Raw genomic sequence first — 18,590 nt, forward strand, 5'->3', positions numbered from 1 at the left:
ACCGGCACCCGCGCTCCGCCCCAGATGTGACTCCTGTTTTTTTAATGGCTGATGCATTACTTGATTGTGTGCAGTGCTGTGGGATCCTGCAGGCATGAAAGGCTGATGGAGAAAGCATGAGATGTGTTGCAATAGTGAATCCTCTCTTTGTCGCTCCAGGATTTCAGATGTGTTCTAAGCCCGCCGGGGTGAGCACGCTTCCGGGCACTGATGGAGACGAGAGCTCAGCACGGCAGCGGGTCGCAGGCCTTGCTACAGGCTCGGCGTGACAGTGGGAGACCGCACGGGGAGCCCGACCTGCGGGATGTCCTGACGCAGCAGGTTCACGTCTTGTCGCTGGACCAGATCAGAGCCATCCGAAATACGAATGAGTACACGGAGGGACCTACGGTGGCTCCGCGGCCAGGGGTCAAGTCCGCTGCTCGGCTAGCAACCCAACCCAAAAATGAAAGGCCCCATGGCTTGTCCGAGCATCGTCATTTTGGCCGGGTCCAGCACACACAAGCGCACGCCTCTCCCCGGGCGCCTCTGTCCCGATCCATCAGCACGGTCAGCACAGGTTCGCGGAGCAGTACAAGGACAAGTACGAGCAGTAATTCATCTGAACAGAGACTCCTCGGGTCATCTTCGGGGCCAGTTGCTGACGGGATAGTCCGAATGCAGCCCAAGTCTGAGCTCAAGACGAGCGAGCTGAAGCCGCTGAGCAAAGAAGACTTGGGAGCACACAGCTACAGGTGCGAGGACTGTGGAAAGTGTAAGTGTAAGGAGTGCACTTATCCGAGGACCCTGCCGTCGTGTTGGATCTGTGACAAGCAGTGTCTTTGCTCAGCCCAGAACGTGGTCGATTACGGGACTTGCGTTTGCTGCGTGAAGGGCCTCTTCTATCACTGCTCTAACGACGACGAGGACAACTGCGCTGACAACCCCTGCTCCTGCAGTCAGTCGCATTGCTGCACTAGGTGGTCCGCCATGGGTGTGGTCTCTCTCTTTCTGCCTTGCTTGTGGTGTTACCTACCAGCCAAGGGTTGCCTTAAGTTGTGCCAGGGCTGTTACGACCGGGTAAATCGGCCTGGGTGCCGCTGTAAACACTCCAACACCGTCTGCTGCAAAGTTCCCAGCATCCCCCCCAGGAACTTTGAGAAGCCAACATAGCATCGCTAGTCAGAAATGACTCGAGTAACAAGGGTTATTTTAACGTACATATGCAACCAACTAAGCAGCTATGGTCTTGGCACTGTAGTAGAAGGGTTGGGGATACACTTTGCCGTTTGCAGTGAAACGCTTTCCTCTGTGTGTGCCATCTTAACCGATACGCTTGTTAGAATCCGGCTAGCGAGATACAGAAAAAGAAAAAAAAAAAAAAAAGGGATGCAGTACATTGTGACCCACATATTGCATAAGCTAAAGCAACACAGACACTCCTAGGCAACTCTATTGTTTGTGAATAGTACTTGCAAAATTTGTAAATTAGCAAACGACTCCTTTTTTTTCATTGTTTTCTGCCAGAGATAATGTGCTATATTTTTGTATATACAATAATATTTTCAACTGTGAAAAACAAGTGGTGTCATAAGACATGGCACAGTCACAAAATATTATACTAATATGTTGTACATTCGGAAGAATGTGAATCAATCAGTATGTTTTTAGATTGTATTTTGTCTTACGGAAACCTTCTATTACAAGACTCTGATTTCCCTTCGGACTTCATGTATATTGTACAGTTACAGTAAAATTCAGCCTTTATTTTCTAATTTTTTCAACATATTGTTTAGTGTAAAGAATATTTATTTGAAGTTTTATTATTTTATAAAAAGAAATATTTATTTTAAGAGGCATCTTACAAATGTCACCCCTTTTTATGAGGACGTCATAGTTGCTGCAAATAAGGGGTGAACGATGCATATGTTCACTATAAAATAGAAAATATATTAACGTTTGAAATTAAACTGGGCTTCTTGTCATTTTTTCCCCCGTTTATTGTTCTGAGTTGGGAAAACCGGTACCTTTAATTGCAAACTTCACAGTGATATATAGTCACAGTGAGTGAGTCTAAAATGAAAACGAAAATAGAATTTTTAAGTGTAATTTTTTGTTGTTGTTTACTACTTCACTTGAAAATAATGCAGGATTTTTACTTCCTTCCTTTGCACAAATGTCCCATGTGCTGTTCCTGCAACAGAAAAGGAAAATGAACGTAGGAAAATGCATTAATTCATTCCAGACCAGGACTAATAGGCACTGAAAGCTTGACCTATTCTATAAGTGATGAGCTTTTGGGCTTCAAATAGGAAATAAGTAATCATTCACAAAAAATGTTAGGCTTGCGCTGCTTTACTCAGAGAGGGGGGGGGTGTGTGAAAAAAAAGATAAAATTAATACGGTCAGTGCAAAAAGCTTGCCGGATTATTTGTTAAAAGTAGAAGAATATGCCACAGGGAATGATGGATCTGAATGCAGTCCAGCCTTATGTCAAACATTTGCCTCACTAGTAAGAAGAAAGTTGCTTGATTTGTCATTTGTGGCAGTTACCTTCCACTGAGGTCAAAATCCTTTCACTGCCAAGTTTCCCACCGGAAGCCTAGAGAATGATTTACCTTTCTTTATTAACAAACTATCATTTCCTGTTCTGAGCATGCCTCTCCAAGTTTAGAGGTCTTAATGCTGAATTTTATTTATACGTTTCTTAAGCTGGCATTTAAGAAATAGTTGTATTTTTAAGCTGACGCTTAGAAAACTCTCACAGCCTTTTCTGAACCCTCTCCAACAAAAACAAGTTATAACTAATAAATTGAGAGCTCACTAAAAGTTGAAAACCAGAGCATTGGGTAAACGTTACATCTTTTTGCCTCGTAATTTTCATCCGTGATCTGGTGTTTGGGCTAATTTACATAGGTCTGTAGTACTCAAAAATCTTACGCTGTGTGTTTGTATGTATTGGTTATCCATCGTCAAGTGACATTAAAAAACGCAAGTCCTGACTAGTTTGCAAAACAAAAATAGCTGATACACAGGCCTCGTTCTCTTTCTCTTTCTTTTCCTGTTTTGTCTTTTTCTTTTTTCCCCTTACCTCTCTGGTGAAAAATGTAAGCTGGTTTTCTTTGCACCAGCTGGCAAGCAGTATATATTTAGCCTTTTGAGTGGAACTTGCCAGGAAGAAGGTGCTTATGTTACATGAGTAATTTGTCCATATTTAGCGCGCATCAGTGTATTGTGACCAATTGTTAGGGCATGTACGTGAGATTGTACTTGGCTGCTGATAAGCAGAGATTTTTATTACTATTTTTTAGATATTTTACTCTTGAAGGAGTCGATAACCATCACGTATTTCCATTCACTGAATATAATTCTTGAATTAGAGTAGGTGCTTATGCCTAAACTGTTCTGAGTTAGTCTTACTGATTGAAAAAAAAAAGGGGAATGATCAAATAGTCCATTTAGGTGGTGGAAATCTTTTACCTTTAGGCTGTATTTTGGAAACTCCAACACCCACTGATTTCAGTAGACTAAATCCAGTCTTTCCACTGTGTTTGTGAACTTGACAGTGCTGGAAGTGAGCCCTGTCTTTTCAGTGATTTATTCTTTTCAGCTAAGGAAAGCTGAAGGTGAAATAGTGTAACCAGCAGGAACAGGGAAGTGATCCTGCCCCTGTACTCGGCAATGGTGAGGACGCACCTGGAATATTGTGTCCAGTTTTGGGCCCCTCGCTTTAAGAGAGATATTGAGCTCCTGGAGCGGGTCCAGAGCAGGGCGACTAAACTGGTCAAGGGGCTGGAAAATAAAGCTTACGGGGAGCGGCTAAGGGAGTTGGGGCTGTTTAGCCTAGAGAAGAGGAGGCTGAGGGGAGACCTGATTACGGCCTACAAATACTTGAGAAGGGATGGTGGCGAGGTAGGGAAAGGGCTCTTTACATTAGTGATGGGCGATAGAACAAGAGGAAATGGGTGTAATCTTAATCAGGGGAGGTACAGGTTGGACGTTAGAAAGTATTTCTTCTCTGAAAGGGTTGTCAGCCACTGGAATAGGCTACCCAGGGAGGTGGTTGAGTCCCCATCCCTGGATGTGTTTAAGAAAAGGGTGGATGAACTACTTAGGGATATGGTTTAATGGGGGATTAGGGACGGTTGGACTGGATGATCTCTAAGGTCTTTTCCAACCTAGAAATCTATGAGATCTATGAAATCTATGAAACTGGCAAACTACTGTATGGCTGAGCAGTGTAGCGGTCAAGGAGGGTGTGACTTTTAAGTCCTGCTAAATAAAGCCCGATACTAAAATTGTGAGTTTGATTTGTTTTGCACTACAAGAAACTCTTTGGCTACCTAGATAGATTCTAAGGGAAAAGGAAAACCATCTTTTTGTTGATAGCGTAATTTGAAGCTGCTCTTAACATTAAGCAGTGGTTGTCACCTTTCCACTCGGTTCTCCATGAGGATAAATAGTGGATCCCTCCCCCGCCCCCTGCCCCAGGTAAGCCCACTACCAGTGAACTGGGTTGCAGGAGTGACACTTGGGAACGGGGACATACAGGAGGATGGTGTTAGGCACTGCCTGTTGGGCCAACTATGGCGCGGGGGTCTAGGCTTCGGTTAGTCTGAATTAGTGTGTGTGCGCAGTGGACTCTTGATTAAAAGTTGGCTAGTGTGTGTGAGTTAACATCCTAATATTACACTTAATTAGGTAAGGTTTGCTGTTCTAAATAACCCCAAAATCTCGTCTCAAAGAGATTAGATTGTTTTAGTAAGAATTAAGAGGGGTTTTCAAGTGGATTGAGATAATGTTATTAAGGGTGCCTACTTTGTCCGTTGAGATACGAAAGTGGAGATCCAAGAAAGGAAAATTTTTCATACACAGGTTTTGAGGATAACCGTTAGTCATGCCAGATATACACCATATAGATCTTCGATTTTGGACAGCTATTAAGCCATGAGAGAGAGGAAAACCCTTATTATTGCTCCATTTGTTGTGTTGTTTCTTTAGTGTTTTGATCTGTCAGCCTCCTATAAATTCTTATGTCATAAGGTTTGCTTAAAGTTAGAGATCTGAAGGATTAGACTGAGAGTTGACTATAGTAACAATGGAAACAAATACCTTTTTTCAAATTATTTTTCCCTATGATGTGAGCTACGAGTAAATACACCAAATTTGCTTGTACAAACTTAGAAATGTCTCTGTTAATATCCTCAAGCAAATTTTTTATTTTGCTCTTTAATGGCTTGAGGCTTGATTATAATTTCTTTTCTGAGATAGTGATCATAGCAGTAAAAAAAAAAAAGAGGAAAAGAAACTTGGATTCAAGTGGAGAATAAAAAGGTATAGTACTTTAGATGGAAATAAAATGTATTCCTAAAAGTTTTGAGATCATATTCAGGTAAGTATTTACATATTCAAGCAAGTTACCAAATCAGTCTTCAAAAGCCAAAATTCTCCAAATGAGGAAGTGCGGTAGTTAAGTGGTCGTTTTGATTAACACGATAGCTTTTTTACACTTTCTTAAAAAACTCTCAGCATCTGTGATGTGAAAGTGACTTGAAAGTAGTAAAGTACTGATCACTTATGCACCATGCATAACTTGCCCTTTTTTTTTTTTAATGTACAATATTACCTGTCTTACTTTTTTCAATTTTGGCAAAATATAAAATAATTCATTTTTGCCATGAGTGAAATCTTAAGGCTTATTCTTAAACGGCAAGGAGAGAATAGAATGCATTTCTGTGCTGCAGTAGAACATTCAATTATTTTTAGGGAAGACGGATTTGAACAGTCTGTCTCCTCTCAGATGTTCCTAGATGGGTGCAGGTACAGTGAGTAATAACGATTTCATTCGCTGAGACTAATTTCTAATCAGTCACTGGAGCAGAGACCCAGAAAGACATTGGCTGAATACAAGAGCATGCTTGATTGAGTAATGTCTGTATGAATAGTATTGGATAGGTTTCTTACTGAAAATGTCAGCAACGTATTGGCTTGTCTTAAATGAATCAATTGTAGGTTGGTGTTGCAGGTAGACTACATAGTGACAAAGCACACCAATTCCTTACCAATGAAAATGCTCAGGTTTGTTCCTGTTTACACAATCTGATTTTAAACTGGAAATTTAGAAGTAAAAATTGATGTCTTGCTGAGATCAGGACAGTTTGACGTGGAAACTATGTACATACATATAGTGCATATATGAAGTACTTTTTCTTTCAGAAATACTGTTTCAATATGAGGAGACCCCCTATGTGGTAGTCTTACTTATTTCTCTTCATATTTCTTCTTTCTGGTCCCTGTCCTTCCTCTTGACCCTTCCTAACTGTAAGACATAAAGGTTTACAGCCACTCACTAGGACAAAAGGTGGAAAAGGAGGATGAAACATGCTTTTCTAGTTAGTATTCTCTGTCCCTGAAAGTTTAAGACAAGGTGGAAAAAATTATTACCTTGCTGTACTTATCCTGCATTTTAGAGAGATGTGAAGTTTTTCCATTCATGTGATATTGAAATCCACAGTTCCAGAAAACATCTTATTTTCATTTTTTCAGTATGGCTTTTACTACTCAAGAAGGCTGTATGTGTCTTTAAAGAATTCCCTTTTGTTTTAACCTATTGGCGCTGCATTTCAGATGACAGACCGAGGTGTTACTTCTATAAAAGCATAATCTGCTGTTCCTGTCACAGGGTTTATTCAGAAGAGAGCTGATGCAGTTACCTTTGGGCTTGAGTAACAACGATTTCACTTGAAACAGGGTGGGAGTTCAGCAGCTTTCAACCTTGGGAAAAGGCAGAGGACGTGGTACTGTATTATCTAAAGTTTCTCTTTGCTTGTGCTGTAAGAAACTTTTTTTTTTGCTCTGACTCAGATCCTGCATGCTGATTAGAGACGTTTATGGCTAAAATGTTCAAACTTTTAGACTAAACTGTATTGGTTCCCATTTCAGTAGAAGTTACCAATAGTTAGAAGCTTTGACAATGTAGCCTACTATTATATAGGATTATTTCTGGATATTTTAATACTTAGGAGTTTAAGTTACATTTTAAAACAATCTTACCAAGGGAGATAATCTGTTTTAAAAATGTAAGAAACTATAATCAGGGTTGCTCTGCTTTCCTGAAAGCCTGCTGTATAATTAGAAAACCACTCGATGCACCTGAGATACGTTACAAGAGAAGACACTTGATGCAAATCAGATGTTGCAGACACAAGTTTAAATTGGAAAGACTGAGCCAGTTCACAAGGGTGTATCAGATGAATCACCAACTTATGGACATAGAGAGCACCTTGAACAAAGTGTGTAGGAGGAGGTGTTAGGGTTTTTTTCGCCCTAGTTGTATATAGCAGTGTATATGAACCAGTCATAAATCAGGTGGCCATCAATATGATTACTGACAAAAGATTATCTTGAAGCTCTTTCAGTGTGCCTCAAAAAGCACACCGAAATGGAAAATTTCTAAATGACCATTCAAACTTAGCGCTGTCATCCTCAGAAGTGATGTCAAACATCAGGGCTACAGCATCCATGTTTCAAAATTAGTTGCACTATAAGTAAAATGCTCTAATTGCTTATGCCTAAAACTTACTTTAATTAGAGACAGTTCCACTTTAGGTCTAAATACCAGTTCAGCTCTTTGTTGGCTTCCACTGTAGTGCAGTTTTTATCAGTTACTGGTTTTCTTAAAGCATTAATGTTATTTCTTGTTATCGTATGGCAAATGTAAAAGTATACCACAAATGCTGTCAAATGCACAAAGTGAACAAAGTCATTCTTCCCTCTCATTTCTCTTGCATAAACTCGCAATTTTGAAGTTGTTTTGTTTGCTTTGGGTCATTTTGTTTATGCATTTTTTTTTAATTATTGTGGACAGAGTGATAATTTAATGGAATGTTAGTTTTATGATTTTTTTTTCTCCTGATGTATTTGGCACTATGAAGTATGTAAGTGGAACAGTTAAGGGACCAGGAATGCACTTTAGGAACTTACCTAACCGCAGCTGCATTGACTAGTAAAGAAAAGCAGGAGCATCAATGCCTTCTTGCAGAACTCATTGAATGCAATGTACCTTTTAGCAGCAGGTTTAGTGTCTTCTACCTCTGCTGCTCTGCAGATGGAGATTATACAGTTGTTTGTAGTTTATATGTTTTTATCCCTCAGTGAATTTGTTGTTGTTGTTGTTGTTGGGGGAACACTGTGTTCGTACTTTAAAACCAGTGCATGAGGATCCCATAATATTGCAGCTACACGTGAAGGCTATCTAACTGCACACTGCCTATTACTCTCAATACTATTCTTGGGGAGGAAGGAATTCCCCAAATCTCTTCGACTCAAGTAAAAGAAAAAGACTGCATAAATTATTCTGAACTATGTATGGGCAGGGGGGTAATGGTATAAAAAGTGAACTTTACATCAGGACTGTGCCTGAACTATTCTCTCCTGCATACATAGAATCTCAGTACAAAGTCTGAAAGTGTCGTAGTGTCCCTGGCCACCTCTGTACTAGTAAATCAGGCAGTAGGTGGAAATGTTCCTGGACAATGGATTGCAATTGCCCACGCTAGTGAAGCGTTAAGACTTTCCCTGGTGTGAGTTAAGCACGTGCCAAAAAGTACTCTCCCAAGCTATTCCCCAGCACATTTCAGGAGCTAAAATGTTCCAGAGCCATTCCCAAAAGTCAGCTTGCCAGCAGGTCCCCTCTTTTAGAGGTTAAAGGAGTTGCTCAGCATGGACACTGTCCTTTCAGGGCCAGCTGGAATGTGGTGCCCAGGAACGTTCTTAGGCATGTTTATTTGCAGTCCAGGAGGAAGGAGATCCCTCCCACAAATCTCATCTCAAGGGAAATTCACTCACAAAGACAGGCATCCTCATGAGTTAGGATGACACAGTTTAATCCTCAAGTAGTAACTTAATTGCACCGAAGCAACATATTTCAGTTTTTTGTCAAAGGAGTAAGGCAGTTGGCAACATAACTTGTTAGAATTTTGCAAAGCTTGGGTGATAGGGGCTCTTGCTCCAATGTAGAGTAGCTACGTAAAATTATATATTGATATGTTGTATCAAACCCAAATCTGTAATTTGTTTGTTTGTTTGTTTGATTTGAGGAGTGGCATTTTTTCTTTTTACAAAATTATTTCTGAAGTACCTACTGACAAAATCAGACTTTTTCCTATATTTATCTTTTATTAACGAGCAAGTTTTCATATGTCACAGCACTTAGATAATTTTAAGAATAAATTAAGATGGTATATCTTACTTTTGGAAGTTACGTACATCTTGAAGAAAACAGTTGCACAAAACAGTTTTCTCACATAATAATCACTATATCCTCATCTTTCCACAAAATAGAGAAAGAGTTAACTCTTTTTTCCTTTCAGTCCCGTCTGTGCTCCTTTAGCCTCCAGGTTATAGAGTGGGTGGCTTATGGAACCTTGCAATTCCTGAGTGATTTTGCAGGCTTTCATAGTCAAAACTCAGTGTGTAAAGTGTTGCACTTGAGCCTGGCACCTGAGAGAATGGATCTCACCACAGTATTTTAAGTGTATGCAAAATATATTTCTATATACATGCAGTCTGAGGGATGTGGCTGGAGAGAAAAGGACCGTCACAATTCACCCCTTAAAACCTCTGCTTTGGAAAAATGGAACAATGATGTCAACTATTTTTTTCCTTTTTTTTTTTTAAAAAAAAAAAAAAGTTGATAAATTCAGCTTAGTGAAATATTAAATGGAGAGACGTCCTGTTCGGTTTATTAAATGTGACCAGGATTTGTACTGTTTACATTTCACATAGTTTTTATCCAAAGACCTCACTTCAGCTTCAAGATTGGTGGGTGAAATGCCTGGCCTCACTGGAGGCAATGACAAAATTCTCCTTGACCTCCTTGAAACTTTGTATAGACAGGAGGTGAATTCCTGAATATGTACTGATTGAACATACACTTGAATGGGTATCCTGGGAAAATCCCAGCTGCCTAGGGAAATAAAAAAAGTTTTTAATTGCATGAGACACACTTTTGAATCAAGGAATAGCTACCTTACTTTAGGATTTTTAACCTTCGTTCTGATCCTACTTAACTTACTCTATGACTAAGATAATTTATTCCTATTACTGCTGCAGTATATATGCAGTGGCTTCTTTTAGGCACCGATCTTTAAGGTATTGCTGAGAGATTCTGTTTTTTGGGTGAATTCCATTAATGGTGCTGCAGATTCCTGTTAGGCTTTTTACTGACAGAAGGTGCCGATACAACCTTGTGTGTAGACTCTTTTCCCTTTATTTCACCTTACTGTTATCAAACCTTTCTTGTATACTGAAGGTGCAACAGTTTGACTGAATTTAGTTTAGCTCAGCTGTTGCAAAAAAGTCTAGGGAGAGTATTGATTTGGTACAGCTGACAGTCTGGTTAATTGGCATAGGCTCATTCATGCTAAGAGTATCTGAACTGTGTTTTGTGACGGTATTACTAAATCAGCTATAAGCACTACCTGAAGTTAAATGAGTGAAAGAATGCTTAAAGCAAATTACAGCGGGCTGCTCTCAGACAGAAGCATCTACGTGCACTTTGATCTAAGACACCCATCAAGACAGGCAAAATTTTTTTTACAGTTACGTGTCTATATTGCACATTATATCTCGTGTATATATATGCGCATCATAATCACATCTTCTTTAGGGGAAATGAAGAATAGAAGGAAAGAAACTAGTTCCTATTACCATCTTTCACTGTTACTAATATTCTTCTTTCAGAGTATCAGCTTTTGCTGTAATATTCTCCGCTAGTTTCCAAATGAGACTGTGAAAGGCACTCCTTTCCCCCACCTCTGAGAGTACATCTGCAGAGTGAAGTGCATCTACCCTGTACCCTGTACTTTGTATATTGAAGTCTCCCAGGCGTGATATGTTGGTCCAGTAAACAGAACAGCTTTTTTCCACTCTGTACTTTCACAGTGAGACATGAGTGATGAAGATGCTAGTTTTCTTATTGCTATTCATACATGGTATGGCAACTTTCAAAGGCTTTGTCAGTCCCCAAACAGCACTGGTATAAGCTCTCATGCAAATGGACAGAAAGGCAGATTCCCAGCCCCTTACAATTTATGAACTACTTTGGGAGAAGGCATCATCAGAGGGTGAGTGGCAAAAGAGAAGAGTGCACAGATGTGATATGGTTATATAAATCAAGTGTGTGCATGTCTTGTTGCCAAATCTTTTACATATTCCTCAAAAGTATAGGAGCTTTTTAAATGTTGAAAATTTGTAATGTATGCAGAGAAGCAGAAGAACCTGGTAGACTAACTTTTTTTTTTTCATAGGCCCAACTGGTTTACCGATTTCTCTCTAATGGCTGCAACTGTAATAAAAATAAAACGACTGGGTTATAAGTAAGTTATGTCCTGGTTTTCAAGGGGGAAAAGAAAAAAATATCCTGTCTAGATACATGAGGACTGTAGTAGCAACAGTCATGAGTAGCAATGGCCATGAAATAATGACTGTTTGGTTTACTGTTGGTTTGTCTTTACTGAGAGAGTCAGTCCCAGAGTAGTACAGACACTAAGCAGACACAAAGAGAATTCATTTCCGGATTTAGTGACTTCAGTCTGAATTGTCCACATGTGATACAGACATCTCATGTTGACAGCATGAAAGGTATTGTTTTTAATTTGTGGTGGTTTTTTGTTTTGTTTTGTTTTGTTTTCCCTGGAGAAGACAGGCTACAACATGCATGGCAATGAAAAAAATACTGCCATCCTCGGTACCCACTTCAGAGACGTGCAATAAGGCCTGCTGGAACAAGAAAATAACAGAGATAAAAAAAAAAAAAGTCAAGTGAAAAGTTTTTTGCTGTTTTGGTGTTTGTTTCCTTGGTGGGGTGGATATTTTTGGTTGCTTTTCCATAGTTTCTTTGTTTTGGTCTTTCTTTGCTAATGGTCCTAGTCTCCTTCAGATCTCTTAGGGTCTGCAAGTCCTCTGGGTATAGATCACCCCCTTGCCTTAAAGAGATAACATGGGATATGAAATATGAAAATATACTCCAGTAGAAAATTATGTAACAGCTTTGCAGGACAGTGGTTGCCGTCACTGTGGGGTTTTTTGTGATTTTCGTGGTTTGTTTTTTAACAATGTAACTGGGGTCTAGATTCTCAAGTCAGGCAAATCAACCTGGCTTCACTAATGGCAGCGATGTTCTGGTGATTTGCACTAGCAGAGTGTCTGACCTAGTAACTTACTACCAAAAAAAAATGTGTTACACAGTAGAATAAGAATCTAAAGATTTTATCAGCTGTTGTTTGTTACTGCATCTTTGTCGAACAATAGCTTTCACTATAACTCAAGACAGTTCAGATTCCTTATTTATCATACTTTAAGAGCTATTATTTATTACATTCAAGATGCTTGAGCAAAAGGAATGCTTTCAATTCAGTCACTTAACTTTAGGATCCCAAGATCACTTGAGTGTTCCCAGACTTATTATGAAAAAAGCAGAACCCCTGTAAGATAAAGAAAACCGATCATTTCAATTCACATGCAACAGTGTTTTATATTTTTAAAAGACACTTAAAGCATGCTTTGTGCGGCAGACATTTATGCTGAGACTATTTATTACGGAGTGAATAATATTTTTCAAGAATGATTCATCTGGCTTATTTTAGAGGCTGCCTTGAATTCTGGTCATTTCTATAGATACTGCAATTCATAGTCATTAGCAAGCTAGTGGTCTGATCTAACCTCAGCTACCTGTTGCTGACTGTGAATGGAAGAATTTATTTTTAGTGCAAAACCACAATATGAATATTTTCCACTCTGAAAGTATAAAAAACCCTTTAAGTAAAAATTTTACTCTTTCGCTGTGATGTGCTGTGGCTCTGATGTCAGCCATACTGGGTTCTTCTTACAGAAAATCCTTTAAAATGCTTGATTCTCTATTGAAGTTGACGAGAATTTCCTCCACTTAACCCCTTCAGTGCCCCTGGGTGTCCAGGTCACATCAAACCAAAGGGAGCTCCTGTACCTCCTAGACAAGGCTGGTGGGATGTTGACGAATCCAAGACGAAAAAAAGAGGTGGCAAAACCTGGGTCCTTGGGTGGTCAGGAAGGTTTGTGGGCAGGCTCATGTAGCTGTGAAACGTGAGAGAGACAGCATCTCTGGAAAGATGTGACTATGACCACACAACCCTACATCTGCCCAACTGACATAGATCCTGTGCTTTGGCACGATGTGGTTTTGGTTTGTTTGTTGGGCTGGGCTGTTTGGGGATAGATTTGTCACTTCTGCAAGTTTCAGAGGTAGAAGAGGTCTGTAGTTTAGGGAAGTATCAGCTCTGCTTAGTAAAAGCCAAAGGAATAATCATAGCAGAAAGCCATCTATAGACTTTGAGCATGTGAATCTTGTAGTTAATTACTGAGAGTCACCATGTGAATCTCATGTGTTACAGAACCTCTTGATTAGTCTCCTCAGTTAAGTAAGGTGACATGAATGGTTGTAGCTGGAGTTATGAAAGCTATTATTCAGTGGGAGGACTAATTCACCCGCCATGGATTATGTTGCGAAAGAATAAGAATCTGAGCCCTATATAATCCCATTGGCCTATACACAATTTTTTTTTTTCCATAAAACATTTGAATTTCATTAGAGATAAGATGAAGCAACAATGCTTAATATCCATGTGCCTTTATAGTTATGTTTGATTTATAATTTTGCAACCAAGCCTAATCTATAACACAGTTAAAATCAAGGAGATAAAACGGAAAACAAGAATGTTGTCATGGTTTGATGGGGGCGAGGGGAGGATGTTCTGGTGGCAGGAGAGGGGCTTTGCTCCCTGTGACCTCCCTGGTTTTGGAACCGGGTTAGACTTGGTTCTGGCCACCAGATTGGACTCCCATTCCCCTTGGGGTTGAGCCAATCAGCACCTCTGCGAATTGCCCTATTTAAGTCGGGACAAGGGAACCGGAAAAGGTGCTTCGCCAAGGGGCGAGGAGAGAAGGGAGGAGGGCACTGCCCCCGCTCCCTGGCTCCCGGCCGGGCAGCTCCCTGCGTCAGGCCGGTGCCACCCACTGAGGATGGCAGCGGCAGAGCCAGCTGGGGAGCTCAGGAAGCGCCTCAAACCCGGGGTGCCCACTAGGCTGAGTTCATCCGGAGAGGACTGAGATCTGAGAGAAACAGCCGCATCGACAGCAGGTCAGTGAGGATGGAGCGGGAGGAGGTGTGCTGGAGCCGAGTTTCCCTTGCAGCTGGTGGCGAGATGGCAGACAGCCCCCCTGCAACCAGGATGGCCTCGGTGGAGTAAAGACCCACTCGCAGCCCGTGGAGGGAAGATGCCTGAGCCTAAGGACAGTCGTGTTGGGACGCACAACAAGGCAGAGAGGCATCTGGAGTCTGTGTGACGACCCACGCCGGAGCGAGTGGCTACAACTCCCTAAGTGCCCGAGACTGTGGTAAAGCCCACACTGGGGCAATCTGTGGGGAAGGATTGCATCCTGTGGGCTGGACTCACACTGGAGAAGTTTGTGGATTTTTCCTCGTGAGTAGGGGATCCACTGGAGCAGGGGAAAAGGGTGTAAGGACTCCTCCTCCTTTAAGAAAGAAGCAGCAGTAACAGCATGGAATGAACTGACCTGCATTCCCCCAGTCTCTGCCCCCTGCACCCCTGGGGGGAGGAGGTAGAGCCAGGAGGAAAAGGAAAGGGGGGAGGGAGGTGTCGGTTTTAAGATCTGGCTTTGTTTCTTTTTATCCTCTCAAGTAACCGGTTTTGTTTCCCTTTGTCCTTTTAAGTAACCGTCAATAAATTGTTTTGCTTTTATGAAAGCCAAGTCTGTTTTGCCCGGGACCATGGTTGGTGGGTGCTCCCTCTGTTCGTGTCTCATCCTTCAGTCCCTTTGTTATATTTTTCTCCTCTCCACTTTACTGGAGAAGGAGAGACTGTGTGAGTTTTAGTTGCTGGATCGGCCTAAAACCACGACAAATGTAACACAGTTTAAAAACCAGGAGAGTTTCCAGCTCACATCCAAAGCTCAGTTCATTTTAAGGACAAGGACTGGCTCCTAAGCCTTGACTGAGAGCCTGGTTTCCACAGAATATTAGGGATTTCAGATAATTGATGGGCTTTGGTCACTGTTCACCACCAAGCTTTTACTGTTCCAGTTAGAGAGGCTGCTGACCTTCCCCTCTTTAAGTTGTCACCGTATTTCCACAGCTTTAAAAAGATTTAAAAATAATTTGTGTATTTCTTTGATGGAGGAAAATTAGTTTCTCCTTCGTATTTGTAATGCCTCAGAAGTTCATATTTTGTCCGCTTTCTTAACAGGCCAAAATAAAGAAGTAGTAGATGGTTTAGCTCTGGCAGCTCAATTAATTTATCTTCAGTGAAGATGGCTGTTGCCTTTGTGACCACACTAGTAAGGAAAAAAAATGTGTATGTTTTTTTACTGACTGCCTGCTCACACATGATCATTAGCATAAGGTAAAATGTTAATGTGGTCAAAGCTGCTGGAATTTCAGCATGTGTGGTTTGGTCATTTGTGCTACCGAGAAATGTTTACCATCTCTACCAATACATGTTAAAAGATACAGTGACTCTCTTAGCACTGTTAATTTATTATCTAATAAGTAGAAAATGTTTGTTTAAAAAACGCAAATACATACCATTCTCAACCAATTTTCTTAGAGAAGATAAGACCTGAGCCTTTCCAGTTAACGCCTTTGAAGATGTTACTAACCATCTTGCATTTTACATCTATGCCTTGAAAAGCAGAAGACCTTGCTTTTAGAAAATCCATACATTTTTTCTTCTCCTCCTGACCAACTACAAGGAGTTTCTCCAGGTACTCACCACTTCATTGAGCAAGCAGGATCCATTTGATTTTTGGCCTAGAAGCAGAAAGGGACAGGGAATGCATTTCAGGACAACCCCTCTCCTGGCTGCAGAGAAGAAGTAGGAGGAACACACCTCACTGCATGTCCTAAAGGACATGATGCATAAACATCCTTTTGCTAAGCAATGTAACCTTACCACAGGACTGTAAATAATTTTAGTAATTACATTTTTTAATTCTTACTTTAGACTGAGCTTATGAAACAGCCATATCTGCTTGCAAATCCTCAGTGCTCTGCACAGGAAGGAATGTTGACCATGGTTAAACCCTAGATTCAGCTTCTCCCAATTTATAGTGACTATAACAACAGGTTTTTTAGGAATTGTACATTTATAAGGACTATAATAGACTAATATTCCATATTTCCTTGCTAGCTAAAGGCTAGAAAGGGGAGGACATCCAGTAAGGGAAAAGCCTGATGATAGGTTTATTTAGGAACCTCTTAGGAGACTTTTGAGAAGTGGTAGCCAAGCTGAGATGTGTTGCTCACCAGCCTGGGCTGCAGCACCAAAGACACTGTTGCATCTTCCACAGCCAGGAGGAAATGGCCTGCCTTTTGTAGGCAGGGTCTGTACCTTGAGTTAATTAGTTCATTGTATTCAACTCAGTCCAGCTGGGTAATAATGATGGACACCATAGTTCCCCCTTTTTGTTTTACAATTTTTTGTTTTCAAAGGTTTTTTCAAGAAGGCTTTAAGGTAAGCAGAGACCCAGCCCATTCATTCCAACTCCAGCACACTTCCCTCCCACAAATACCACATCAGGGCTTGCAGCTTTACCTTCTTCACCAAAGGACTCTCACTCAGGCTTTCAGCTCCAGCAAGGGAGTCAGGGCTTCTCAGGGTCTCATGGATGTATCACATCGGGGTCACCAGTTGTTGCTCACCAGCCTGGGCTGCAGCACCAAAGACACTGTAGCATCTTCCACAGCCAGGAGGAAATGGCCTGCCTTTTGTAGGCAGGGTCTGTACCTTGAGTTAATTAGTTCATTGTATTCAACTCAGTCCAGCTGGATAATAATGATTGGACGCCATAGAGATGCATAGATGCATCCATATCAGGAGTTGGCTAAGAAGATGCATAAGGCAATCTCCAGGGATAAACAGCCTTCACAACTAGACACAGTCCCATCAACACTCGTAATGATAACCAGCTTCAAGACCCCAACTGCAGCCTGCTTCTGGATTGGCTTGACTTCCTTCATTTTTGTAAATTTGATGTTAAAAAGTGAGGCATTCACCTTGTGTGTATCGTTCACCTTATGTGAAATATTTGCTTTATAGACAATGGATCCTTGAACAGAAATTAAAATGAATGGTGGGAGTTTAACTCTATCCCAGCCAAAACCAGCACAACTGCCTTATATCCCAGTACAACAGTGTTGGAAGTGGGAGGGGTAGGAAGGGAATGGACTGCAGAGAGTAGCCATGTCTGCGTGTTTTCCCGAAATAGCATCTCTGTTGCCATCATCAGAAACTGCATCCTGGGCTAAATGCATCATTTTTCTGAGGGCATAGGAAGTCTCTATGTTCTTAAGACATTTTGGAGACAGAGAAATTCATACCAAGTCTGAACTGTCTTGGGTTTTCCTGATGTAAATATAGGGGAATTACAGTGACTGCCTGTGTGTCACTCAGCTGCAGTTTACCATAGACTATCAAGGCTCGGAGGGCTGTCCATTCTTGTTCATCCTCTCCATCTGGATTCTGCTGGAAAACTTGGTAGAAATAATGAAAAACAATTCATGGAGTTATACTGGATCTATGATTTTTTCCCATTGTGAATTGACATAGCTAACAGTGGGCAAAGACAAAAATTCTGCTAAATATGTTGATAAAATAATTCTCTACAGTGGTCTTAGGGAAGATTTTTCATTGAAATTCAACTTTTCAAACAGTCAAGTCAATGAGACGCTGCAACCAGTGTCCATCAGAAAGCCCAACAACATGAACACAGCTATTTAACTATAGCTTATGGATGGTTCTACAAGATTAGCAAGTTGACTAGGTGACAGTAAACACTCATGTCCAGGAGATCAGCCCTGGGACATCCAGAAAAGAGATGAACTCTGATCCATCAATATTTAAGGAATAGTAAACTACTTCTTTGCAGCTTTGCTGAAAGGAGAGAAACACATCCTATTGGTCACAATTTTAATATCAAAACCTGTTTAGCAGGGTGACATTGTTGAAATATAGAAGTAAAAGATTGGAAAATATTTTAGTACAGTCCTAGTGGTTTAAAGGCTAAACTTCTACACATGAAGTTCCTTGGGCAGAAAGGTAGTAATGTGATGTAAGACAAAGTTAATGTGCAGACATAGCAGGAGAGAAAATTATGGTTTTCAGAGTCTGGTTTTGTTCAGGTTAGAATCATGTGTGTTGTAAAGCGAACACTGAGAACCAGGATGGACTTGGATCTCATCACCCAGTGCCTTCCTGTCTGTAATACCAGCTCTAAGTCTAGTCTTCCCCTTCAGCAATAGTATTTTAATGAATAAATACATAGACTTCAGAGCTATTAGATCATTGGCTGAACTGAAAAAAAACTAAAATGATTACAGCTCAAATTTTTGCTTCCCACACCTCAATTAGAAAATAACTCTACATTTTAAATACAGATGTTTTCTGAAGTTAGACCTCTTTAAAATATTACATACTTGCTAAAGGAATCGTAAATGTAAATGTACATCCCCTCCCCTCCCCTCTCCTCTCCCTCTCCCTCTCCCTCTCCTCTCCCTC

The 18,590-nt window shown here is 40.8% G+C and overlaps 1 protein-coding gene across 1 annotated transcript; it reads left to right on the forward strand.

Moving 5' to 3' along the window:
- The first annotated feature begins 210 nt into the window (after positions 1-210).
- Positions 211-1,152, forward strand: SPRY2 (sprouty RTK signaling antagonist 2). Its single transcript, XM_009990199.2, has one exon. The coding sequence runs from the start codon at positions 211-213 to the stop codon at positions 1,150-1,152; it is 942 nt and encodes a 313-aa protein (XP_009988501.2).
- The last annotated feature ends 17,438 nt before the right edge of the window (positions 1,153-18,590 follow it).

Source organism: Tauraco erythrolophus, chromosome 1, assembly GCF_009769465.1.
Source record: "Tauraco erythrolophus isolate bTauEry1 chromosome 1, bTauEry1.pri, whole genome shotgun sequence".
Classification (NCBI taxonomy): Eukaryota; Metazoa; Chordata; class Aves; order Musophagiformes; family Musophagidae; genus Tauraco; species Tauraco erythrolophus.

Coding starts and splice junctions, on each gene's coding strand:
- SPRY2 (XM_009990199.2), top strand. CDS start 211: ATGGAGACGAGAGCTCAGCACGGCAGCGGGTCGCAGGCCTTGCTACAG.